The sequence below is a fragment of the Erythranthe guttata genome, chromosome 6 (assembly GCF_056151865.1).
Source record: "Erythranthe guttata isolate IM_541 chromosome 6, IM_541, whole genome shotgun sequence".
NCBI lineage: Eukaryota > Viridiplantae > Streptophyta > Magnoliopsida > Lamiales > Phrymaceae > Erythranthe > Erythranthe guttata.
In genome coordinates, this window is record NC_142538.1 from 7,455,556 (window position 1) to 7,482,724 (window position 27,169).

General features: G+C 32.3%; 1 protein-coding gene and 1 pseudogene across 1 annotated transcript; both read right to left on the minus strand.

Moving 5' to 3' along the window:
• Window positions 1-321: 321 nt before the first annotated feature.
• On the minus strand, window positions 322-5,674 carry LOC148770032 (uncharacterized; annotated as a pseudogene).
• A 4,036-nt stretch (window positions 5,675-9,710) lies between these two features.
• Window positions 9,711-13,837, minus strand: LOC105960405 (uncharacterized). Its single transcript, XM_012984572.2, has 3 exons — window positions 12,574-13,837; window positions 10,052-10,600; window positions 9,711-9,953 (listed from the first exon to the last, which is right to left on the minus strand). Exons 1-3 carry the CDS (start codon window positions 13,405-13,407, stop codon window positions 9,852-9,854), a joined length of 1,485 nt encoding a protein of 494 aa, XP_012840026.2. The 5' UTR covers window positions 13,408-13,837; the 3' UTR covers window positions 9,711-9,851.
• Between the last annotated feature and the right edge of the window lie 13,332 nt (window positions 13,838-27,169).

Consider the following 27,169-nt stretch of genomic DNA (forward strand, 5'->3'; position numbering starts at 1 on the left):
TCTCCTACGATTTTTATTCTTCTTGAGTTGTGTCTTGAATTGTGTAGAGAGGGTCCCTATTTATAGTGGTAGAATAAGAGTCCTACTTAAAGTCTACTTGCTGACGTGGCGCGATTTGATTGGCTCTCTTTAAATTGATATTTATCTCTTATAACTTGGAAGAGAAGAAATAATCCTATTGGCCAATAATTAATTGATAATTATCTCCATAACTTATTTTGTAGGATAAATTATAATTTAATTTAGACACAATTTAATTGGCTAATTTAATTAACCAATTAATTAATTTTATGCGTCTACAAATGCCCCCTCGAGACTTGTTCACGGACAATGCATCTTGGAGTGGATGAGTCTCGATAATTGCTCAACTTCGATTGCAGCTTGATCTAGCAAAGAACATATATCTTTTGAAATCATGACTGAACTTAGAGAGATTCTAAGTTGCCTACGTACCCTATAAAGGGATCAAGTCATAACGTAGCTCAAAATATATCCTTTTGAGGGATGTCGTGCACAGTTTATACTCATGTGGACAAGGAGAAACATTTGCAGTTTAAGCTCGTACTGAAGGAGCATTTGACTTGAATTTGTAGATAGTTTATGCTCGTATCAAGGAGCCTTGACTTGATTTCGATATATAGATAGTTTATGCTCGTATCGAGGAGCCTTGACTTGATTTGGATATATAGATAGTTTATGCTCGTATCAAGGAGCCTTGACTTGATATGTATAGATAGTTTATGCTCGTATCAAGGAGCCTTGACTTGATTTAGATATATAGATAGTTTATGCTCGTATGAAGGAGTCTTGACTTGATTTGAATATGTAGATAGTTTATGCTCGTATCAAGGAGCCTTGACTTGATTTTGATATATAGATAGTTTATGCTCGTATCAAGGAGCCTTGGTTTGATTTGGACATGTAGACCTTTTAAACTCGTGTCAATGAGTACTTCGTTTGATTTGGACATGTAGACCTTTTAAACTCGTGTCAAGGAGTGCTTGATTTGATTTGGACATGTAGACTTTTTAAACTCGTGTCAAAGAGTGTTTGATTTGATTTGGACATGTAGACCTTTTAAACTCGTGTCAAGGAGTATTTGATTTGATTTGGACATGTAGACCTTTTAAACTCGTGTCAAGGAGTGTTTCACTTGATTTGGACTTGTAAACCTTTTAAACTCGTGTCAAGGAGTATTTGATTTGATTTGGACATGTAGACCTTTTAAACTCGTGTCAAGGAGTGTTTCACTTGATTTGGACTTGTAGACCTTTTAAACTCGTGTCAAGGAGTATTTGATTTGATTTGGACATGTAGACCTTTTAAACTCGTGTCAAGGAGTACTTCATTTGATATGGACATGTAGACCTTTTAAACTCGTGTCAAGGAGAGCTTCACTTGATTTGGACATGTAGACCTTTTAAACTCGTGTCAAGGAGTGCTTCATTTGATTTGACTTGTCACATTGCATAGGATGTTGTTTCTCAAAAGACTTGCCCCCATCTTCATGATCTTCTTGTTCTTCTTCAACATGTTCTTCTTTAAGCTGGTATGACTTTTGGAATGAAGGTTCTTCGACTTCATTTGCAGTTATGTTCAACTCCATATCATGCGCTCGAGTGGCCAATTCTTCAAAACTTCTAGGTTGAATTCCTTGAAGGATATATCGGAGTCCCCCGTTGCATTCCTTGGATGCACAGTTCAATAGCTGATGTCTCAGGCAGTCGATCCTTGCAATTAAGACTCAAATTTCTCCAACGGTTGATGTAGTCGATGACAGGTTCCTTCTTCCACTGGCGGGAATTGGTGAGCTCAATCATGCTGACTGTTCTTCGAGTGCTGTAAAAGCGGTTGGGAAATTCTTCCTCTAAGTGCTTCCAACTATCGATGGAGTTTGCCCCCAAATCAATGTACCAATCAAACGCATTGTCTTTGAGCGATCGGACGAATTGCTTGACGAGGTGATCTCCATACGTACCGGCATCATTGCAAGTCTCCACGAAGTGTGCCACATGTTGCTTGGGGTTGCCTTTGCCGTCAAATTGTTGAAACTTTGGAGGTATATAGCCCATTGGCATCTTTAGATCATCGATCCTTTGCGTGTATGGCTTGACATAGGTTGATGGCGACTTCGAGCTTCCTTCCAACTTGTCTTTGATTGTTCTACTGATCAGCGTCATCACTTGATCTACATGAATCAGCCCTTCGGGAGAAACTTGAAGTTCTTGAGCTGGAGCCTTCTCTTTTTCAACTTGTTGTTGCTTTGTGAATGTCTCGACTTCGTCTTGAGCCTCTATCTGATTCTCCACAGCTTGACTAGCATCGGCTTTGTCCATCTTGTTGATCAACTTGGCAATTTGAGAATCTCGTTGTTGAACATGCTTTGCGAGTCCCTCAATGGCCTTTGTTAAACTTGCAATTTGCTCTTCCATGGTTGTAGCATTTGTTGTCATGACGGATGCCACATCTGAGTAGCTTGATGTTGAACGAGGCGTGGGCTGTGAAATCTCTCATTTTGAACCATCCACGTCTGCGCTTGTATTGACAAGAGGTGGTAAGCCTTTCTGAATGGTTTGGGGCGTCGAGCTAGTCTCGGAGGATGCTTGCAGCTTCTTAGCCATACTCCTTGTAACTAAGCCCACACTTGATGAATCCGAAGTAGCAGACTTCATTGCGAACGTAGAGCAATCACTGCAACACTTCGAGGATCTCCGAGAGAGAGAAGAGATGAGAGGTAGAGATGTCCCACCGGGCGTGCCAAAATTTGTAGCAACAAAATCTTATCTGCGATTTAGACAAACAAGAAAAACTTGCACAAAAATAATTTTATTGAATTAAAAATAAATATTGCGGGTTACAAACTCTAATTTAATCCTCTGATTCTTCTCTCAAGAACAATATATGTTGACTTTGAATTTCGGAGTCGGGTCGTTGACTTGATCTTCTCCGGATTTGATTTTGAACTTGAATAACGTTTTCCGAGGGTCTTGCGACTTGAATCTCGGATCGAACGCAGAACTTTGACGGGTTTTGACTTGAAGATCTTGGAGTTCTTGATGGATTTGGCCCTTCAATCTTCCTTCAATCTTGATTTGTTGAAGAACGCCCTCAATTTGAAGAAGATCTTGATGGATTTGGCCCTTCAATCTTCCTTCGATCTTGATTTGTTGAAGAACGCCCTCGATTTGATGAAGAACGCCTTGAATTTGATGAAGATGACTTGAATGTTGTAGAGAGAATTTTCTCCTACGATTTTTATTCTTCTTGAGTTGTGTCTTGAATTGTGTAGAGAGGGTCCCTATTTATAGTGGTAGAATAAGAGTCCTACTTAAAGTCTACTTGCTGACGTGGCGCGATTTGATTGGCTCTCTTTAAATTGATATTTATCTCTTATAACTTGGAAGAGAAGAAATAATCCTATTGGCCAATAATTAATTGATAATTATCTCCATAACTTATTTTGTAGGATAAATTATAATTTAATTTAGACACAATTTAATTGGCTAATTTAATTAACCAATTAATTAATTTTATGCGTCTACAAATGCCCCCTCGAGACTTGTTCACGGACAATGCATCTTGGAGTGGATGAGTCTCGATAATTGCTCAACTTCGATTGCAGCTTGATCTAGCAAAGAACATATATCTTTTGAAATCATGACTGAACTTAGAGAGATTCTAAGTTGCCTACGTACCCTATAAAGGGATCAAGTCATAACGTAGCTCAAAATATATCCTTTTGAGGGATGTCGTGCACAGTTTATACTCATGTGGACAAGGAGAAACATTTGCAGTTTAAGCTCGTACTGAAGGAGCATTTGACTTGAATTTGTAGATAGTTTATGCTCGTATCAAGGAGCCTTGACTTGATTTCGATATATAGATAGTTTATGCTCGTATCGAGGAGCCTTGACTTGATTTGGATATATAGATAGTTTATGCTCGTATCAAGGAGCCTTGACTTGATATGTATAGATAGTTTATGCTCGTATCAAGGAGCCTTGACTTGATTTAGATATATAGATAGTTTATGCTCGTATGAAGGAGTCTTGACTTGATTTGAATATGTAGATAGTTTATGCTCGTATCAAGGAGCCTTGACTTGATTTTGATATATAGATAGTTTATGCTCGTATCAAGGAGCCTTGGTTTGATTTGGACATGTAGACCTTTTAAACTCGTGTCAATGAGTACTTCGTTTGATTTGGACATGTAGACCTTTTAAACTCGTGTCAAGGAGTGCTTGATTTGATTTGGACATGTAGACTTTTTAAACTCGTGTCAAAGAGTGTTTGATTTGATTTGGACATGTAGACCTTTTAAACTCGTGTCAAGGAGTATTTGATTTGATTTGGACATGTAGACCTTTTAAACTCGTGTCAAGGAGTGTTTCACTTGATTTGGACTTGTAAACCTTTTAAACTCGTGTCAAGGAGTATTTGATTTGATTTGGACATGTAGACCTTTTAAACTCGTGTCAAGGAGTGTTTCACTTGATTTGGACTTGTAGACCTTTTAAACTCGTGTCAAGGAGTATTTGATTTGATTTGGACATGTAGACCTTTTAAACTCGTGTCAAGGAGTACTTCATTTGATATGGACATGTAGACCTTTTAAACTCGTGTCAAGGAGAGCTTCACTTGATTTGGACATGTAGACCTTTTAAACTCGTGTCAAGGAGTGCTTCATTTGATTTGACTTGTCACATTGCATAGGATGTTGTTTCTCAAAAGACTTGCCCCCATCTTCATGATCTTCTTGTTCTTCTTCAACATGTTCTTCTTTAAGCTGGTATGACTTTTGGAATGAAGGTTCTTCGACTTCATTTGCAGTTATGTTCAACTCCATATCATGCGCTCGAGTGGCCAATTCTTCAAAACTTCTAGGTTGAATTCCTTGAAGGATATATCGGAGTCCCCCGTTGCATTCCTTGGATGCACAGTTCAATAGCTGATGTCTCAGGCAGTCGATCCTTGCAATTAAGACTCAAATTTCTCCAACGGTTGATGTAGTCGATGACAGGTTCCTTCTTCCACTGGCGGGAATTGGTGAGCTCAATCATGCTGACTGTTCTTCGAGTGCTGTAAAAGCGGTTGGGAAATTCTTCCTCTAAGTGCTTCCAACTATCGATGGAGTTTGCCCCCAAATCAATGTACCAATCAAACGCATTGTCTTTGAGCGATCGGACGAATTGCTTGACGAGGTGATCTCCATACGTACCGGCATCATTGCAAGTCTCCACGAAGTGTGCCACATGTTGCTTGGGGTTGCCTTTGCCGTCAAATTGTTGAAACTTTGGAGGTATATAGTCCATTGGCATCTTTAGATCATCGATCCTTTGCGTGTATGGCTTGACATAGGTTGATGGCGACTTCGAGCTTCCTTCCAACTTGTCTTTGATTGTTCTACTGATCAGCGTCATCACTTGATCTACATGAATCAGCCCTTCGGGAGAAACTTGAAGTTCTTGAGCTGGAGCCTTCTCTTTTTCAACTTGTTGTTGCTTTGTGAATGTCTCGACTTCGTCTTGAGCCTCTATCTGATTCTCCACAGCTTGACTAGCATCGGCTTTGTCCATCTTGTTGATCAACTTGGCAATTTGAGAATCTCGTTGTTGAACATGCTTTGCGAGTCCCTCAATGGCCTTTGTTAAACTTGCAATTTGCTCTTCCATGGTTGTAGCATTTGTTGTCATGACGGATGCCACATCTGAGTAGCTTGATGTTGAACGAGGCGTGGGCTGTGAAATCTCTCATTTTGAACCATCCACGTCTGCGCTTGTATTGACAAGAGGTGGTAAGCCTTTCTGAATGGTTTGGGGCGTCGAGCTAGTCTCGGAGGATGCTTGCAGCTTCTTAGCCATACTCCTTGTAACTAAGCCCACACTTGATGAATCCGAAGTAGCAGACCTTTTAAACTCGTGTCAAGGAGTGTTTCACTTGATTTGGACTTGTAGACCTTTTAAACTCGTGTCAAGGAGTATTTGATTTGATTTGGACATGTAGACCTTTTAAACTCGTGTCAAGGAGTACTTCATTTGATATGGACATGTAGACCTTTTAAACTCGTGTCAAGGAGAGCTTCACTTGATTTGGACATGTAGACCTTTTAAACTCGTGTCAAGGAGTGCTTCATTTGATTTGACTTGTCACATTGCATAGGATGTTGTTTCTCAAAAGACTTGCCCCCATCCTCATGATCTTCTTGTTCTTCTTCAACATGTTCTTCTTTAAGCTGGTATGACTTTTGGAATGAAGGTTCTTCGACTTCATTTGCAGTTATGCTCAACTCCATATCATGCGCTCGAGTGGCCAACTCTTCAAAACTTCTAGGTTGAATTCCTTGAAGGATATATCGGAGTCCCCATTGCATTCCTTGGATGCACAGTTCAATAGCTGATGTCTCAGGCAGTCGATCCTTGCAATTAAGACTCAAATTTCTCCAACGGTTGATGTAGTCGATGACAGTATATTGAATCCTAACTATTGGCATTCTCGATTATAGAACGAAGATGCGTGTGTAAAAGAAACAGTATATTGATAAAGAAAGTTTTTTCTGAAATCAAAAGAGCTATTAGGTTAATAAGGCTCAATTGCCGGTCCTAATGTTAATCTCATAAATAAAAATAAAGGTTATTATGTAGCCATGCAACATATATTGAAAAAGTTAGTACGAGGTTGATCAATCTAAAAATATCATAATAAATCGCTGACTTTGCAGTGTTCACTGTTCACTATCCATTAACCTAAACTACATATTATCAATAATTTGTTATAATATTCATGTTGAAGTAAATCAAACTCAAAATGGCGGAGTTTCATTCCAATTGAATATATATATATATATATATATATATATATATATATATATATATATATATATATATATATATATATATATATATATATATATATATATATATATATATATATATATATATATATATATATATATATGTTTTAGTTTACTATATTTCAAAGGGGTCTTTACAAATAAGTCCATCAATGGCTACTTATTTATAAAGAGATCAAGACAAAAAACTCATTTACCAATAAGTCCACATATGGTCCAGATTTTTGTAAAGGACTAAAATAACTCCTCATACTTTAATATGCTCCAATTTTATCCTCAACTTTATTTAACCTCAATTTGACCCCAAATTTCACAAATTCTTCAATTTTGACCCAAAATTTTTTTTTTTCAAATTTTTTTTTTCAAAAACTTTTCAATTATTTTTTTTTCCTTCCGGATTTTTTCGCCGGTTTCCGGCGTTGACTTTTTCGCTTTTTTTTTTTCTTTCTTCTTTTCTTTCTTTCTGTAACCTTTTTTTTTTTCGTTTAAACAACAATATTGCTGTGATTGACAGTAATATTAACTATATTACTGTTAAACACAGTAAAATTAAACTAAACTACTGTTTAACACAGTAATATTGCTATATTAATCTCTAGCACAGTAATATTAACACAACAAAACTCATTATTATTGTGTATTAGAGTAATATTACTATGTTGACCGTTCAACAAATGTTAACATAATAAAAAACCAAAAGAATTAATATTATTGTGAGTGACAGTAATATTACTATAACAACATAATATTACCGTCAACCACAGTAATATTACAATAATAGACAGTAATATTATTACGTTACTCCATGAATAACACAAACAAACAAAAAATCCAAACAAAATAATAATATTGATGTGGTTGTAGCAATATTACTATAACAACAATAATATTACCGTCAACCACAGTAATATTATTGTGTTTACAATAATAGACAGTATTATTATTACATTACTCCGTGAATAACTTAAACAAAACAAAAAACCCAAAAAAATAATAATATTGATGTTGTTGACAGTAATATTATTGTGTTTACAGTTATTTTACTGTCAACGACAGTAATATAATTACGTTGAGTGTCAACAAATCAAAAAAAATAAAAAATAAAATAAATAATGATATTACAATAATTTACTGTCAACGGCAGCACAATTACATAAATGTATTGTCAACGGCAGTACAATTACGTTAATTTACTGTCATTGACAGTATAATTACGTTAATTTACTGTCAGTGACAGCACAATTACGGTCAACGTTTAGCGGCGGACGTAAAAAAAAAAATAAAAAAAAAACACTAAAAAAAGTCAACGCCGGAGACCGGCGAAAAAATCCAGAAGAAAAGAAAAGAAAAAAGCAAAAAAAAAAAAAAAGTCACCGCCGGAGACTGGCGAAAAAATCCGAAAGAAAAAAAAAATAAAAAAATTTGAAAAGTCAACGGCGGAATCCGGCGGCAAAAATGTTTTTTTTGAAAAAAAAAAATTTTGGGTCAAAATTGAATAATTTGTGAAATTTGGGGTCAAATTGAGATTAAATTAATTTAAAGGATGAAATTGGAGCATATTAAAGTATGCTAAAAAAAAAGTCAAAATTGAATTTTGGTGGTCAAAATTGGATTTTTGTTGACAAAATTGATTAAATTGGGGTTACAATTAAGAATTGGGTATAAATGGTTGAGGGTAATATTGGGATATACATGAGTGTTTCCTATATTTATAATAAATATTAAAGGGATGGGCTTATTGGTGAAAGAGATATAGCACCTAAACCTAGAATAATAAACATGCTTGGTTGGGAACTTTATCACAAAAACCCCTATTTCAAAATCAGGATTTTAGTCCTGTAAGTTATAAAAGTTGGGAATTTTGATCTTGTGACCTGCTATAGCATGTAATGTGATGGTTGTTGAATGAGTTGGCATTTAATTTATAAAAATAATAGATTACAAATAAATTAGGTGATGTGGTTAATGAGTTGGGTGGTTTTGGAGAGAAGTTTGATCATCGATGTCAAAAACACCAAAATAAACAGAAATATTTATATATTTTATTTTTTGTTACATTTTTGCAATAAAGAACCTCAAATTGATTAAATAATACCATTATATTTTTTATGAAGGAAATAAGTATAACTGATGTTTAATTAATATTTTTTAATTTTTATTTGGTAAAAATAGTATTAAATTCATATAAATTCATATTTATTTAAAAGAATATATCAATTTTGTAAAAATAATAAACCTATTATCTTAGCAAACTCAAATATAATATTCAACTATATAGGAAATGATTAATTGGATTCGGCACCATTATGCTTTACTCTAATCGATAAGCAATAGATGAATTGCAATTTGCACCACAGAAATGACCTAAATTGGCACTTCGCACCCTAAAATTTCGAAATTGATAAAGTCCACCCTCAAATTATATTAATAAAAATTCCTATGATTCAATTTGTGCTAAAATGCATCATAGCGTATTTTTTAACAATATTAACAACACATTGTGTTTCTTAGCAATTCAAAACAGCAACTATTAAAAACAAAAATTAAAATTTCAACTCATTAAAAATTAAATATTTAATTTATCAATACAATTCACCCCTTCTTTTTACACAGATATTGCTTGAATAATTTACCGCTTAATGCGAAATTTTTCGAAAAGAAAAATTTACAGTTAAAAAATACTCCAACTTTTACTATGTTTTTCATTTTTAGTTCTTCTTTACTTTTTGAAAGCTCTAAATTTACGATATAACTCGTTTGCATGTCTTCAAGATTGACCTACATTTCGAGTGGCTTGACGTTTCGAATCCGAAAATATCAATCACCTAATTCACAATGTTCAACATGAAGATAGTATGTAAATACACTAAAACTTTTCGTATTTTTCTTAACCAAAATTAAGCTCTTTTAATTAGGGTATGATTAACATCTCTATCATTGCAAAATCATTGAACGTTTCTACGGCCGAAGAATAATCTAATTTATTTACAAATCTAACCTCAGATAGTAATCGTCTCCGAATCTTTACATCTCCTAATTCTAATTCTCATCGTCCCATGTTCGAAACCTCCTTCAATATCGCAACAATGTCTCCGTGGTCTCTGCATATATTTTTAACAATTCAATATCAAAAATCACAATATATAAATATATATAAAATAATATAAAAATATAATTCAATTAAACGGAGGGAACGAACCTGCTTCCACTCCTGCGGATCCATTTTCGATGCCGAGACGACAATTTTCTCAATAGCCATAGCACGGGAATATTCCTTATTACAATTCTTTTCCAAATTTGGAGCAAAATTCGCGTAAGTTGTAACCGTTTCGTTAGCATCAGAAGATTCAATCTCCGTTTCATTCAAGAAAAAGACAACGGGCTGTTGGCAAGGATCGGAGCTCATAGTACGGGTATTGAAAGTGAAAGGGCCGTTTTGAAAGCTCCGCCACGTTTGGAAAGTTTGCAAAGGCATCTCCAATTCTTTGGCCGGAATTAGTGTGGGGTATATTTGCACCGAGTACCCCCAAGAAATCGAGACGGACCATTTATAACCGTGATGGTAGCAAAAGCATTGCTGGAGTGTTCTAGAAGGGTCTAGTTCGTATGCTTTCATTAGGGCCGATAGTGACTCAAGCTGAGTCTTGTTTGGAAATATGGGCTTCACGTAGTCGAGGTGGTGAAGTGAAACGAGCGGTGCCACCGGATGTGCCGCTAGGAGCCCGAATATATTGCCTCTTATATCAATCTGAAAAAAAGAATTACAAGATTTCAGGGAATCTTTCTCCAAATTAGAGGATCAAGGAAGAAGTGTTCATAATTTCTAAACAACCACAACTAATAATCTTGAGAGTGACAATATTAATTATTTTTTGAGATTATCACCATAGCCATGTCAATAATTCCATCTCGTATGGTGACGAATATTTACGCACAACCAATTAATAGGTGACAAAACGTAAAATATTGTCACTTAATATAAGCGCACTACAAGAATCAGTGGTAGAAAAATGGCTCTTACTAGCACAAAAATTCGCAGCATAGTATACCAAATTTGTAGTAAAAAGCTTTTTCGCTATGATTTTACTACAAATTTTCTCGGCAGCGATTATGGGCGTGACAAAAGCTTTGTTGCGGTAAATGGCCTAGCAAATACCTTTTTACTACGGTAAATTCTAGCATTTATTACGACTTTCAGTTGTTGTTCACCTTAGCACAAGTCTTAAAAATCTGAATAAATATGTCTTGATTGAAAAATATGCAATTAATGTGGTATTGGAATTGTAAATTGACAGTTAATGGAAAAAAATAAATTTTCAAAAGAGACGGATATTATGGAAAGTAGGGAGTACCTCTTATGACAGGTTATCTAACATTGCAAAATAAAATCGTAGTCAAAAGCCATTTTTCTACTGATGAATGTCAACATTTTACCATGAAACATTAAATGTTATGACATAAATTCAATATAGGGATGATGAAAAAGTAATGGGTGACAATTAATAATATTAATAATTAAAAAAAAAAAAAACGTGCCGGAGGGAATTAACTACCCAAAAAACAAAAACTAGTGGTAGTAAAGTGTTGAGAAACTATAGTGTGAGAGTATCACCACATTGGTAATAATCTGCTCATCGAAACATCTAATACAGCCACATTTTTCCCAGCTGTGTAAATTAACGGTAGAGACTTGAGCAATAATGTGTGTCTTAGGTACCTTGTACTAATAAGACCAAAATCGAGCCGACCACGACAACTGTACCCTTTCCCCACACTTGTACTGGGTGAATGCGACTCATTTTTACTACTTAATATTAACATTCTTGTATATACATATGCATTTCATCGAGCGTAACATAGAATAGAACAAATGGATTTTAAACAAACACTCCGAATTACACACTTTGGAAATTGATTTAAGATGACACTATATACATTAATTAAATTTAACATCAACGAATTCGAATTTTGATTTTGAAGAACAATTTCAGGTGGCAATTATAAAATTCACAAACTAATTTGAAATCAAGAATTAAAAAAAATGTGAAACGGATTCATAATAATAATAATAAAGATATTAAAATCATTGACTAGAAATTAGGAAACAGACGAGCAAGTAACACCCGTAAATAAAGACAAACTAAACGCCTAGAAATCTCCGAAAGTTTAGTTTCATAACTAAAATTTTTGATATTATATTATTATTATTTATATAAGAAGAATATACTCAGCATAAAAAATCGGTGTGTAGGTGTAAATAACTGGACGTGTACAATAGCCACGTGTCACCTCACTAGATAATGCGGCCAACAGTTACAGGCTGACTCTTAAAATTGTTACAAGTAATTTAAAATATAGCGTAAATGAAGGCTTCATATGTCATTCTTCTTGTTAGTGGAAATTAATAATTTATATACAGTTAAATAACATTTATAAATAGCAAAATTCTATCAATTTAATATAATATTAAATTATCGAACTACTAATTTACTAGATTTTCAACGAATCAGAATTGGGAGAAATTACTATCGAGGTTCTACTGTACTGTTATTGAATTTTACCAGTAATTATGGTCATAATATTTTATATATAATTTTACAATTATATTATTATTAATATTTTATTTTAACCAACGGTTCAATTTAATAATAATAATAATAATAATAATAATAATAATAATAATAATAAATAAAAAAGAAAATAAAAAAGAAAAGCATATACCTGGTGAAAACCGGATTCTCTAGTGAGAGCCACACCGACTTCTCCTACACAAGCCCAAACCCTCTGATCAGAGCCGTAGAAATAATGGTACCTATTCAGGCAGCCGTCCATCACGGTGAAGAGGTGCGCCGCTAGTGGGTAACTGATCGCGAAGCCTCCGCCGCCAAACGCCATATCGTAGGCATGCATCACGTCCTGCTCCACGCTCTCCGAGTTCTCTCCGACGTACATCATCCCCCGGTGGTCGTACTTCCCCAGCACCGCCACCAAATTCTCCGGGAAGAACACCGTGTCGTCGTCTCCCATCACCAGCCACCTCACGTTCGGAAGCCCGGCCCGGAACAAATCCACCACCACCCGCGCTATCCGGACCGCCGAGTCCGACCCGATCGAGTGCCCGAACCTCCTCCACTCGGACGAAACCCGGTGCTGAATTTTCGACGGGGTCTTCGGGTCGGGTTTCTTCTCCAGGAATACGAACCCGCGGGTGGCGTTGGGCTTCCACCATAGATCCGAGTAACTGACCCGTTTCTCCCAGGTCTCGGTCGAGCCGGCTATGCCGAAGGCTATGTGGGAGATGTTTGTGGGGGATCGGTCGGAGATTAGATGGGCCATGTACAGGGTCGGGTTTGGGAGATCCGACCAGGGGAAGAAATCGGATCTGGAGCTTTTGTGGAGAGTGGAATAGATGGCGAGGGCAATTGAGAATGTTAAGATTACGGCAACGAAGCCCTTAAACGACGTCGTTAGCATGTCTCCGGTTTTCTCCTTGGGTATCGGTTTCAATGCTTTAAATGGGTCCTGACCCGAATAACAACCACCGTTCGTGCACATACTATACGAAAACGGGCCAAACCACAGAACTAAACCAGATTTGGTTTCTATTGAATTCCAGTTGTGGGGTTTGAGTTTTTTCGATGAATTTCACATGGGCTGTCCTCCATACTACGTGTTTTAGAGAGAGAAGTGTTTTAGAGAGAGAAAGAAGAGAGATTTTCTTTTTTATATTCAATTTTGAGAGGGTGGGAATGGAACAGAGAATTTATTTAGTGTTTAGAGAAGCAGAAACTCATAGCACGAAACGTATGGTGGGACTGAAATAAATTGGGTTAAGCGTTGGCGTAGGGTTAGGGTAGGGGGGTGGGGGTGGGGTTGGGGGTGGAGTGGGGGGGGTGAGGGCGGAGACTAAATTGACGGTGGGGAGTTGACGTTTGTGGGTTTTTCCTCGTACGGTTTTTAATGGTTTATTTGATGTTACAATATACGGGTAATTTGATTATTAATTGTTGATATGTATGTATAAAGACACGTGAATGTATATGTGAATTTAGGCCCGTTTGGTTGCTAGATTAAATTAGTCAAGATAAGATTAAATAATTTAATGAAATTCAATTATTTTATTGGAGTTTGTAACGTTTAACAAAAAAAACTCACTAGAAGGCAAGATAAAGCAAAATAATCCATGATTATATAACTTTAGCGGGTCGACCCGACCGATTAATAAATTTCTGGTGTATTTCGAGGGATATAGCATTTCAATAATTCGATTTTGATTTGAGATCTGATGTCCATATACTAATGTGGAAACAAAACTGTTTCGGCGGTCAGATTTGATAAATTTAGAATTTTTTTATTTTATTTCTTTATTGCTAAGATAACTTACATTAGTCACGATAAGATTAAATAATCTACTGAAATTCAATTATTTTATCTGGTGTATTTCGTCTCGGCTGTAGCATCTCAATAATTTGATTTTGATTTGAGATCTGATGTCCATATGCTAATGTGGAAACAAAACTGTTTCGGTGGTCAGATTTGATAAATTTAGAATTTTTTTATTTATCGCCGAGATAACTTACATAAATGTAAAATTACAGCAAGTTGATTATGTGCGAATTCTACGCATAAAATATTAAAATTAACGTTGAAACTGATATTATTACCATTAGAGAAGTACTTAAAAGAGGACAAAGATTGACTAAATCCCACATTAATGTGAAAAGCTATAACCGGTGGAGATGATTTAATGGAGGGTTGAATATTTATCTCGGGAAAACAATAGAAAAATTGAAATCTTTATTTACATATAATAAAGCTAGTTTGGAGAAATCATAAAGAGCAAATTTTTACCACTATTTTAGGATTAAAATTATCATATCTATATAATATATAAAAGTTGAATTGCACACCTAATTGATTGACATTTGGCAAATTCAATTGATGACATGTCCTCAATTTCATCCCAGGTGGCGAATTGATTGGTGGAAATAAATCATCAAAAAACATGTCATCATTTTCCAAAATTAAAGGTAATTAAATATATTTAATTATTTTATTAATATATTTATATCCTACCATTTATAAAATACTCTAAATATATCAACTTTCTTGGAAGCTCTAAACAAAATTTATTTTTTAATTTAATTTTATAATTAATTTAATTTTATAATTAATTTAATTTGAATTTAGTTAAATTCAAGATAGTGTAGCTCAACTGGTTCCGGAGGTGGTAAATTGGAGCAATATTCCCCTATTATAATTGCATGATTGGTGGTGTTACATAAATTTTGTATTTTAATTCGTAACCTTGGATTTATATTAAAATATATTGCAAAATAAATTATTTGATATTACACATTTTACATGAACATGACCAAAGAATACGTTTATTTTGCGAATTTAATATTATATATTAATATTATATCTAAAAAAGAAAGAAACATGTTCGAATTTACTATATTGCGAAAATTGACACTATTTTTTTTTTTTTTGACATGTGTAGAGTAATGTACTTCCAATTATTTACCATATTCAAAAGTACTACATGAATTTCATGTTATTATTTAAACAGTTAATTTTTCTTCACTGAATCCAGTGACAATAAATTTTACAATTGATTTAACTTTTTAAAATTATATAGTAATTAAAATAATAATTTTATCATGATTATACTAATAAATTGAATAACATAAGTTAAGTTTAATTAATTGATAAAAAACGAATTGATTTTATATATTTCAAAATATAACAATGTTATTCTAAATCTTTGGTATTAAATTAGTTGATTCACTTTATTTAATTCCAAACATTAGAAATATCAATTGTTTTGTTTAAAATGTATAATGATTGTATATATTATATATTGTATTCCACTAAGAAGTATTTCATTATAACTATGATAAATATTTACTTGGTATAAGTAAATATCTAGACCAACTCCAACCCAAAAGTATCAAAATGAGTTTGCAAATATTTATGTGCTATTTAATATTTTATTTTGATATTTATCTAAATGTATTAGCTCCAACCATATGTATTAAATAGTTATTAATTAAATATAATTAAATTTATTTATATTTGTAATTGCCACATATTATTTTTCAAAATGGACACTAAGGTGGTTAAATTTATAACTCATATTTGATAATTTATTATGCATGATTGCATAATGTAGTTTTACATTCTGAAAGATGAAATATCAAAATACAACCATGATTTCATAACACTATTGGAATTAAAAATTACTATTTTTGCATATGAAAATGGTGGTTAATTAATGTTTTGATAGCTCATTTAATAACGCCACTCGAGGTGCTCTTGCCGTAAATAGTATATATTAACAAATACAATATCAATCGACAAATAAGTAGTTTCTACGATCCATTTTTAGTTACAAACTCAATAAGATATTTATATATTACATAAACGACTACAATTATATGAGAAATAATTGCATAATTTATGTGTGTGTCTTTTCAAATTGAGAAAGATTGATGCAATATTGTGGTTATGGATGGAAAAAATTATCAAATATTAAGAATCAATCATAGTATACCAACAAAATATTACCTATCAAATACCAACTTAATGGTTATCATTTCATTTGGCATGATATTGGTACCATATCGAACTTATATGAGATTTACTACAATCCTATAGTGTGGGTAAAGAAAGATATAGAAAACCTATTATTGGAAAAAATATGTTTAGCTACAAATATTCTGACTAATTTTTAAATTAAAATTTTAAACCATATGAAAATAAAAGTATTAATGTAGGGTATAATAGCGTAAATGATTATTAAATATTTTAACACTGTATATATTTCACTATATTTTGGTATTAGAATACATGAGTTCTTTTGTCTAATTTACAAGTTATGTATTTAAATTAGTGAAATATTCTTAAGTTTTCTATTTCCCTATCATATATAATAAGTTATATTTATTTTCTTAATTTCCATTTTTAAAATATTTGTAAAATGAAATTATTTATTGTATAATGTTTATAAGAATCTTTGTATCGATTTTATATCTCTATGTTTTTTTTAAGTCACAATATTCGACTGATTTACACAAAAATCCAATTAATTTTTTATTTTTCCATTTTTTATTTATATAAGCATTTTATAGTGACTTTTGTTTACTTGAAATTTGATCTATTTTCAATAACATCAGCCTTTATGTTAGTTTCTAACATATGGTCATACGTGTAAATAAGTTTAAGTTGTATGTAACAAGGATAGCTTATAAAAACCCCCTGAACTTAGGCTAAATGAAGAAAAGCACCCCCACAAATTCGTTATTACCAAAATTCCCCTGATGTTTGTTTCCGTCTTACATCGACCCCCTTATGGTATGATTTTTCAAGGAACTTTTTTTATTACGTAGAATATTCCCCGAAAAATGCTGATTATACCCTGCACACACGACATTTCTTTATGGTACATTTTAAATACAAAAATTACCCTCGTGAGGACTTTACAAGAAATCTTTATTCTTCTTCAATAACACTTTCACAAATTTTTATTATTACCATGACCACCCTGAGGGTAATTTTGGTATTTAAAAAGTACGATAAAAGAAATGTCACGTCTGCTAGGGTAGAATCCATATTTTTTGGGATATTACATGGAATAAAAAAGATTCCGTAAAAAATCACACCATAAGGGGGTCGTGTAAGATAGAAACAAACATCAAGGGAATTTTGGTAATCACCGATAAGTGGGGGTGTTTTCTAGAATTTAGCCTAAGTTCAGGAGGATTTTCATAATTTATCTTATTAACAACGATTATTGTTCTTTTACGTCGTAACGTTTATTTATACCCTTATAATATTTTAAATACTTTTAATGTCAGTTTGATAGTATAATTAAATATTAATTTCTAATATATTTAATATGTGTTTTTTGATGCTTCAGCTACCGCACATAAGAAATTTGATATAAAGATTCGAGATTGGATAGAATTGTTTTTTTTATACAAAATAATAGATCATTGCAAAAAAAAATGATGCAAGATCAGGATTTGTGATTAATATTAGCATTATAATTAATATTCTTTGAATTAGTATCGGTGTTAATACTAGAAATAGGGTTCGAATTGTAATAAGGATTAAGATAATATTATAATTAATATTAAGATTATGATTATGCTTAGTACGATACTTAGTGACATATATTAGTATTAGGATTATAATTAGCATTAGGATTGGGATTGGAATTATAATTAATATTAGAATTAGAATTAACATTAGTATTAGTATTAACATTATTAGTATTAGAATTATTAGGCTTATGATCAGTGTAAGGAATAGGATTATGATTTGGATTAGGATTAGAATTATGATTAGTGTTATGAATAGGATTAAGAATAGGATAAGGATTTGGATAATATTAGACTTACAATTATAATTAGCATTAGCATAATAATTAGTATATCCAGATTAGCATTAGCATTAAAATTAGTATTAGCATTAACATATTAGTATTAATAATAATATTAATAATAGTATTAGTATTAATATCATTATTAGTAATAGTAATATTATTAGTATTAGTATTAGTATTAGTATTAGTATTCATATTAGTATTAGTATTAGTATTAGTATTAGTAATATTATTAGTATTAGTACAAATATTAGTATTAATATCACTATAAGTACCCGTATCAATATTAGTATCGGTATCGGTATCAGTATCAGTATCAGTATTAGTATCAGTATGTGTATCATTAACATTAAAATTAGTTTTAACATTAATATTAGTATTAATAATAGTATTAGTATTCGTATTACTATTAGTATTAGTACTAATATTAGTATTAATATCAGTATAAGTATCCGTATCAGTATTAGTATCGGTATTAGTACCAGTACCAGTATCAGTATAAGTATATGTATTGGTATCAGTATATATATCAGTATCGATATCAGTTTCAGTATCAGTATCAGTATCAGTATCAGTATTAATATTAGTATTAGTATTAGTATTAGTATTAGTATTAGTATTAGTATTAGTATTAGTATTAGTATTAGTATTAGTATTAGTATTATTAGTATTAGTATTAGTATTAGGGTAAACTTCATTTTACCTACCTGAACTATACCCAACGTATAAAAAACCCCCCTATACTACACAATGTACCAAAACGGCCCTTCCGTTTAAAATCCGTTTTCTCTTGCTTACATGGCATGTTGACTTTTTACAATTATTACCTTTATTACAGCTGTTGTTTTTTTTTGACAAATTTACCCCTCTGTTTAATTATTTCTTCATGTGAATAATTTACTTTAATGAAATTAAAAGAAAAACAGATTTAAGTATATAAAATTTGAGAGCCATATAAATGACGTCATTCACCTGCAAATAAACCAACATGTAAATGAATTGAAAATCCACAAATAAAACCAAAAATAAAATAAAATTTGTTACTATCGAAATTTAAGTTCGTGGAATTGAAGAAAATGTTTACAGATAACCCTTCTTGCATCGTTCACCTCTTGAAACCCCACTGCAAAAAGAAAAGAAAAAAGAAAAATTAAATGACAATCGCCCCGCCAGATTCGTTTTCCGGTCGTCAGCCGTTCGTAACGCAGCAACGAGGTTCGACTTCCAACAAAAAGCTGCTCGCACTCCGTTTCGACTGCTCCCCAGTATTCTGTTCGCTCACCGCCTCTTCCAACCGAATCTATGTGTGTGTGTGGGTGTGTGTGTGTGAAGAAAGGGTGAATTGCCAATGTTGAAATTAAATTTGGCAATTTTAAAAAGGCAATTGGTCCATGGAAAATATATATTTTTAATCGGAAGTAAGAGAAGTAAGAAATTGATGCAGTATACATATCCAACCCACCAAACTTCACATCAATTTCCACAGGTCCGGCGATGGAAAATAAAAAAATAAAAAAAAAAACGAAAAAATTACGGAGAAGAAAGATGCAGAAGGGAGGAAGAAGAAGATTTTGGGGGCAAAAGTGTAAAATCACGTTAAAACTAACGGTTTCCTATAAAAACTAGCGGTGTTAATTTTTTCCACATATTTAACGTTGACCAAGAAAATGGAGGGGTTGTTTTGGTACATTGTGTAATATAGGGGGGTTTTTTATACGTTGGGTATAGTTCAGGTAGGTAAAATGAAGTTTACCCTTAGTATTATATTATTATTATTATCAACACCAATATCAGTATCAATATTAATATATGTATTAGTATGAGTATCAGTATGAGTATGAGTATCGATATTAATATGAGTGTTAGTATTAGTATTAGAATTAATAATAATATTAATATGAGTATCACTATGACTAGCAACATCAGTATCAGTATCAACATCAGTATCAGTATCACTATCAGTGTCAGTGTCAGTATCAGTATCAGTATCAGTATCAGTATCAGTATCAGTATCAGTATTAATATTAGTATCAATATCAATATTAGTAGTATCAATAACAGTATCAATATGAGTATTAGTATCAATATCAGTAAGTATTAGTATTAGTATTGGTATTAGTATTAGTATTAGTATTAATATCAATATTAGTATCAATATTAGTATCAGAGTATCAGTATTAGCATCAGTATTGGTATCATTATTGGTAGTGGCGTATACATCTTTTCTCTTTGCAATATTTATAAATTGTGTTGTTGTTTGAGTAATGTGCATCACTAATTGAATATTGTTAGTGATAAATTTGCAGGTTATTTGAATATCTATTGTGTTAGTTCTCTGCTACTGTGTTTGTTGTTAAGTTAGTTATTTTGCACAAGATTCACATGGTGTAGTAGATTACATTCCATGAGATAGAGTTATACCATATGTTTTAAAAGATTTCACTTAATCTTCACATCGTGTTTGCGCCCTTCGCGTATTCTTCTTTGTAATATTTATTTGAATTTCATATGTTACAACTCTGAATTAAGAGATATTTTTTCTTTGATGTTCTTCCATTTTGTTTTACTTGAATTGGCATTGTTATAAAGAGATAATCGTTTAAATATTATTATTTCTCATTTTGAAACTGACCTCCGTGCAACGCACGGGTGAAGAACTAGTTACTTCAAAATTAATTATATGGGTGATGTTATTGGGCTAAGAATATAATAAGCCCAAAACCCATAATTAGGTATATTGGCCCAGTTAAAAGTCGAAGTAGAAATATATATTTACAATCCATAATTAAATTGATCTAGTATATAAATAGTTTAATTATCATTTCAAGTAATGAATTATTACAGTAGAATGAATTTGTGTTTACATTTATAGAGATTCTCTTCATATTTTTATAGTTGATTACTTTAGGTAGTGAAGAGTTTTCGCCGGAATCAAACTTCAGTTCTTTAAGATGTGTATTATACGCAAGAAATGCCTCATTTTCCCTCAATCAAGGAAGATTCTCGAAGAATTGTGAACGTTAGGGGTAGAAATTGGAATGAAATTTCCGAATTCCGCCAATTCCGATCCGAGAATTTCCGAATTTGGAACCATATTTTTTATTCCGATTTTCGAAGTTCTGATTTCCTATTCTTCTCAATTTATTTGGCAAATTACCGGAAAATTCGATTTTCGATCCGAATATATCTATGATTTTTTAAAATATATAATATAATTTTATAATATATATTGCAATTCCATAAATTAAACTTATGTTATAATTTATATAAAAATTATAAGTACTGAAGGGTAACTTAAAACATTATAAAAGATTAATTGGTTTCATAAACTTTATGTTATATTTTTCCTTATAAGAAAATCTATATTTTAATTTGTTGTTACTCAATATGTTTTTATTAGGGAAATTTGTTGTTACTGCGTTTCTTGGTAGTCGATTAAAGTTTAATTGATTGTTTTGGTAGTCGATTAAGGTTACTCGATTTCATTTTTTAATTCGTTTTTGAATTTTGGTGTAATGATTCCGATTTGTATAAACCAATTACAATTTATGTATAATATTTGTTTTGTAAAAAAATATTGATTTTCGTTTTTATGTAGTTGTGTTTTTTTATTTTTAGTAGTCAGTTCATTTATCGACTATGCTTCACCATATTCGATTAATATGCTTCATATTTGATTAATATACTTGATAGAGAAAAAAAACAGTTAAAGAAACGAAAAGACAAAAAAAAATTATAATAATTATAAAAAAATTATAAGGAAAAAGGCTGATGGGCAGTGATAGTGTCGTGATAGTCCTGATGAGGTGGCAGGGACATAATTGGTAAAATGATGGTTGAAATTAGGAGTGAGCTCATTTCAAATGGTGCAAAATAGTTGGGTCTCCCTCTATTAAAAGTAGTATTGTCGGAGTTTGTTGGAGTTACCATGATTTACATTCCTCCATCAAATACTTGTCGGGCCAAGGGATGGGGGCCCTGAGGGCGGGGGATTTCGCCTTTGTGGTACAAGTATTGGCGGGGTTTGTTGGAGTCTTTTAATAAAAATAATATTTTACTAAATATTTCCTTTGACCAATTTATGAGGTCATTTGGACCAACATTTTGAAACTTTATTTGCCTCACAAAATCTCCATAAATTTCCCTAATTCTATATTAAATATAACTTTTATAATGGTCTTATTTTATACTCCATCTGTTCCACAATAACTGTCTCTTTTTTAAAATATTTTTGTTCCATATTATCTGTCACTTTAAATTTCAGTACTGCATTAAATGCATTTTTCTATTTTAACCTTATTAATGAAACTCTAATCATTATTTTTCTCTTATAAATCATTAAATAATAAATGTTGTTTTAGTCATTTTTATATGATTTTTCTAAAATCAAGATATATTTATTGAGTTTCTTAATCTTTGTGAAAAGTGAAAAGAGACACTTATTTAGGAACGGATGGAGTATTATATAAAAAGGGGCTTTTGTAGCTTTGTATAAGCATGAGAGAAAGAAGAAGAAAAGTATATTTCTAAAGATATATACTCTATACTATATTGGAAATATGTTAAGCTCTTGTTGTTGCGTCGGGTGTAAACTTCTACTTTATTTGAACGTGCAGTTTCGATGAAGTTACAACAGAGAGATAGGCTGGGTTGGTGTATCCCCATAGGCGACATGATCGGAACCTTTCTGCACGTCATTTGAGAAGGGGTCGTGAAATTCGTCTTAAGAGAGCGACCTAGTCCGCGCCTCACCTTGTCTATCTTCATATTATTATGTATATTAATGCAGCTAATTGTCAAATATGAAAAGAAAGAGCAAATGAAGTTCGAGCCTCAATCCGTAATTCCGTAATCAATCGTCAAAGTGCAACCAAAGTTCCGACAATGTTACATCAAAGAACCCCTTTTTATTGCATTTTGTCGAACTTTCTTTTGGATTTTCTTTCATTTTCCTGCAAAATTTCAAAAAAAAAAAAAATAGAAAACTATGGTGAAAATTTTAATTATATCCGAATTTGGAACAAGAGATTATAAACTAATGCAACTTCCAAAATTCCGCCAATTCCTAGGCATTCCATAATCGGGGTGAATTTTTTAATTTCGATTTTTTTGGAACGAAAATTGTAACCCACTTTTACTTCTGAAAAAAATTTGAAAATTTTCCGAAAACCATTTCATGATCCATTTCGTTCGATTTGCACCCCTGGTGAACGTTCTCAAAGACTTATTGCATATTCGAGGATTGTTTTGAGAAGATTCGAGTTAATTTATTGTTGACCGCATCACTAATATATTTTCAAAAAATTGTATTTTTCGTTGAACTCGTCGCACAATTGTCATGATAGGATATTTGAAAACTCAGGGCTGCTAACACATGGCTGAAAATCATTTTTTTAAAAAAGTTATATGATTCATTAAGATCTGAATCTCCAAACCCATATATATGATTCGTTAAGGTTTATATTTATCTGCAGTGTAACAATCCTATGTAAGAGTAGCGTAAAACGGCTGTACAAACCATCTTCATTCGTTCGAGGATGAAGAAGTAATTTTTTCTTTATTTGTTTTCCGATAAACCATTTCTGAACTTATTAGCCGGATACTATGTGTTTATGTGTTGAACCTTTGTTCCTTTTCGTTCATCTCTATTTTGGTTTATACATTTTCCATTTACCCTTTTTTTTTTTTTTCTATAATTATAGTGTTAAATGTTGAAATAACAAATTCCTCTAAAAAATCACATAAAAGTTACGAGGATCCTCTGTGAGTTGGCTGATGGTTGACAACCAAATATTTGGTTCCAAAATGGGTTCGTCGATGGGTATACTGTATACCCGCCACCTACTTCACTTCTAAAAATCCAAATTTTGGAGTAAAAGTTTCCACAACCTAGTGTCATTATACCATCATCATGTATAAGTTCAAAATAATTAATATTAGTTCCACAAAAAATACAATTATGAAATCCAAATTAGTTTTAAACTTGCAGAGTCGGTTATAATCTCACATTGTCATAATCACTCATCGGTTTATAAAAATTAAAAGTAAATCAACAAAAAACCTACATCAAAGTTCAAACTTCAGTTTATTGTCAAAATTATATTTTAAAAAAAACATCCCTCATTTAGAAATTGAAATAAAATTTTATAAAATAATTGGTTGACTGATAATTATCGGTTAACCAACTACTGATGATATTAGAAACCATCAACCGACCCATTATAGATGGATTGATTGAAATTTTCGACCATATTCAATGGATTGATTAAAAAATTATAATCAGTCTAAAAATATGATCGGTTATAAATCGGTTGTTAGATAAAAACCAACTTAGTTGCAACCCTAGTTAAAAGTTCATTTTAATGTTCCAAATCGGAGTTCTTACATGGTTTATACATCTATTAAGTATGATTTCTACCGCAAGTGCTTTAGAGAATTCGATCTCATTAATTGCTTCTTCATTTTTTCTATTGGGACGAGGAGGGGTTAGGATCGGAGTGTGGTATGATGAGTTAAATTTTGAGCACAAGTCGTAAAACAATTAGTTCCTATAAAAACGCGTTCTCGTGTCATTAATTCATGCATTTTTATATTAATGAATACAATTAATGGTCTCTAAGCGTGTATAAAACAAGGAGTTTTATTTCAATAAATAAAAGCGGTTTTTGTGCAACTCCCTAACCAACTATTTTTATTATTCTAGGTTAAGGGGTTATATCTCTTTCGCAATAGGCTCATCCTTTTAATATGTATTATAAATTGAAGAAAAAATAATGCATATGACAAAATTACTCAAAGTTGAGTTTTTGAGTCAAAATTGAATAATTTGTGAAATTTGAGGTTAAATTAAATTTATGGATGAAATTGGAGCATATTAAATTGTTTGGGGCTATTTTATTCTTTTACAAATATCTGGACAATGCGTTGACTTTTTTGTAAAATATTTTTATGTCTGAACCCTTTTATGAATAAAAATCCCTTGATAGGCTTATTTGTAATGTGCCCTAAATAAAATATGAACATCGTTAAAAGTTTGTTTGATTTAACAAGGAAATAGTGCATAGTAATAGAATTTCTATTACAATTTACAATAACTATATAACCCATTTTGTCATGTTGAAATAAAAGACGAACTTTAGCATGTAAATGCCTTAAATTCGTGAACGTTTTTTTACACTTGTGTCGATGCGCCAATTGAGCACTTGTAAACATTTTATTTAATCAAATATACGAATGATATTGAGTCCAACCTCAACCTCTATTATTACAAAATTGAAAATCCTATTGAAAGGAAACGATGCCCAAAGCGTTTCCCCCAAACGATTAATCTCATCAATCCCATGAATATTACCAGACGAGGCCTCACGATATTAATCCATCAACTCAAGTATAAGCATCGTGTATACAATAGACAACTTAAAATATGCGCATATCTAATTATATGTTGTATATTGTTCCTCTAGTATATCATATAATATAAACTAGTAACTCACCCGTGCGATTTACGGGGATTAATTAAAAAAATAAAAAAGAGTTAATGTAAAAAACCAACGAAGAAAAAATATGTCGAGAATATAGAGATATCGGATATGCTTCCGACTATCTCAATTTACAGTTTAATCCCAATATTGGAAATAACCAATATCACTGTGACGATTGTGGGATTCCAATAACAAGTGATAATATCTTGTGGTCACAAAATCACAAGTCAAGAAGGGTACGATCAATGGTTTCAATAAATAAGAGAGTGACCACAATTTCAAGATTGTATAACAATTGATGAAGATGGATCTCAATCAACCATAGTCTACGGTTAAAATTGAATCTGTAGTTGTATAGCTCGAAAGACAAGTGGTTTCAAATGATCAATGAGAAGTCAAGATATGAACGATCCATCAATTCACAGTAGGTACGAAACGAATGGTTTAATGGATAAACACAATAATCCTAAATGGTCCAAGAGTCGGGAAACGAACGATTTACGTTCGAATGATCAATCATATATTTTATCGAAGAAACTATTGACGGATCTATATTATTTAAATTGTTTCCCGATCTGAAATATAACATAATAATAAGTAGTGGCCATTCGAACAAATGATGACGCCGAAATATAGATAAACAACATGCATTTTTTACCTGACAGCAGCAATTCGATTTTGAGTTCATTCTCTGTGTCGAATATATAAATTTGTGCAAATTTCGGCGTTGTACCCTCCTCCGGTAATAAAGTACCCAAAAAATGGTAATTTTGACCGTGTAGAAGAAAAGTGTACAGAACGGATTGTTGTTTACAGTTGTCTGTATTTACAAAGAGAGATAAAAGAGAACATCATATTATACGACCTTATATTATCTTGGATGTTCCTACTGCGTCTATCCCTACCGAATAAGAGACCCGGCAGAATATTTGGAGGATCCTTCAATTTGAGCAACTGGACTTTACTGTTTATGTAACAAAGTGAAAATTTTGGCGGTTCTATTTCATAGTGTCTAGCAAGTCTCTCGCCGTACCACATCTTTGCACCGCATGATTGACAAACGTTGTTTTGCTCACCAAGGTCGTCATAACGCGTAATTATTTTTGTAAAATAACATATAGAGTCATTATCCATCCCTTGAACATCATCAATATTGAGTTTCTCTTGAATTGCAAAGGGTTGGTACATACACATATTAAATAACCAATCACATGAATCACACATCCGTTTGGATCCATTGGTTCCACACTGATTTGCAGGAAATACATCGCTCATGTATAAAAACATCATTGCATAAACCTCAACAAAAGAAATATTTGAAATCTTCCATTTCAACCATCCCACATACAACGCATGATCCAGAGTGTTCAACAACTTTGATTGATTCACTGCATGCGGCGCACATACATGGATCGAAATTAGGGTCAAAATACGCGTTACAAAGTAC